The sequence below is a fragment of the Fulmarus glacialis genome, unplaced genomic scaffold (genome assembly GCF_000690835.1).
Source record: "Fulmarus glacialis isolate BGI_N327 unplaced genomic scaffold, ASM69083v1 scaffold30148, whole genome shotgun sequence".
Classification (NCBI taxonomy): Eukaryota; Metazoa; Chordata; class Aves; order Procellariiformes; family Procellariidae; genus Fulmarus; species Fulmarus glacialis.
The window spans coordinates 1-242 of NW_009230614.1; the positions used below are offsets into that span (position 1 = coordinate 1).

Genomic DNA, 242 nt, shown 5'->3' on the forward strand with positions numbered 1-242 from the left:
TACCCTGGCAGCCCCAGGGGCTCCCGGTCCTGCATCTCTCCTGGATCCTGCCACCCCAGACTCACCTCCTACAAAGAAGTAGACACTCTGGAGGGTCTCACACTGGGAGCCCGACAGCCAGTCGCTTTCAACGCCCGCAGAGTCAGAGGCATTTTGCAGCCAGCTCCAGAAACCCAAGTTCAGTGACCGGTGGCTCTTGTACCTCTTGCGTTGGCGGCCAGGAATACCCCCTCCACGCCTGC

The 242-nt window shown here is 61.2% G+C and overlaps 1 protein-coding gene across 1 annotated transcript in view; it reads right to left on the minus strand.

The window, feature by feature from the left end:
• Positions 1 to 65: 65 nt before the first annotated feature.
• The window catches only part of VTN (vitronectin), a gene marked incomplete at its 3' end in the record, with an annotated part of 2,066 nt that continues 1,889 nt past the window's right edge, over positions 66 to 242 (minus strand). Inside the window, exon 5 of the mRNA XM_009584307.1 lies at positions 66 to 238. Within this exon, the coding sequence (XP_009582602.1) occupies positions 66 to 238 (173 nt within the window). The remainder of the gene's footprint in view (positions 239 to 242) is intronic.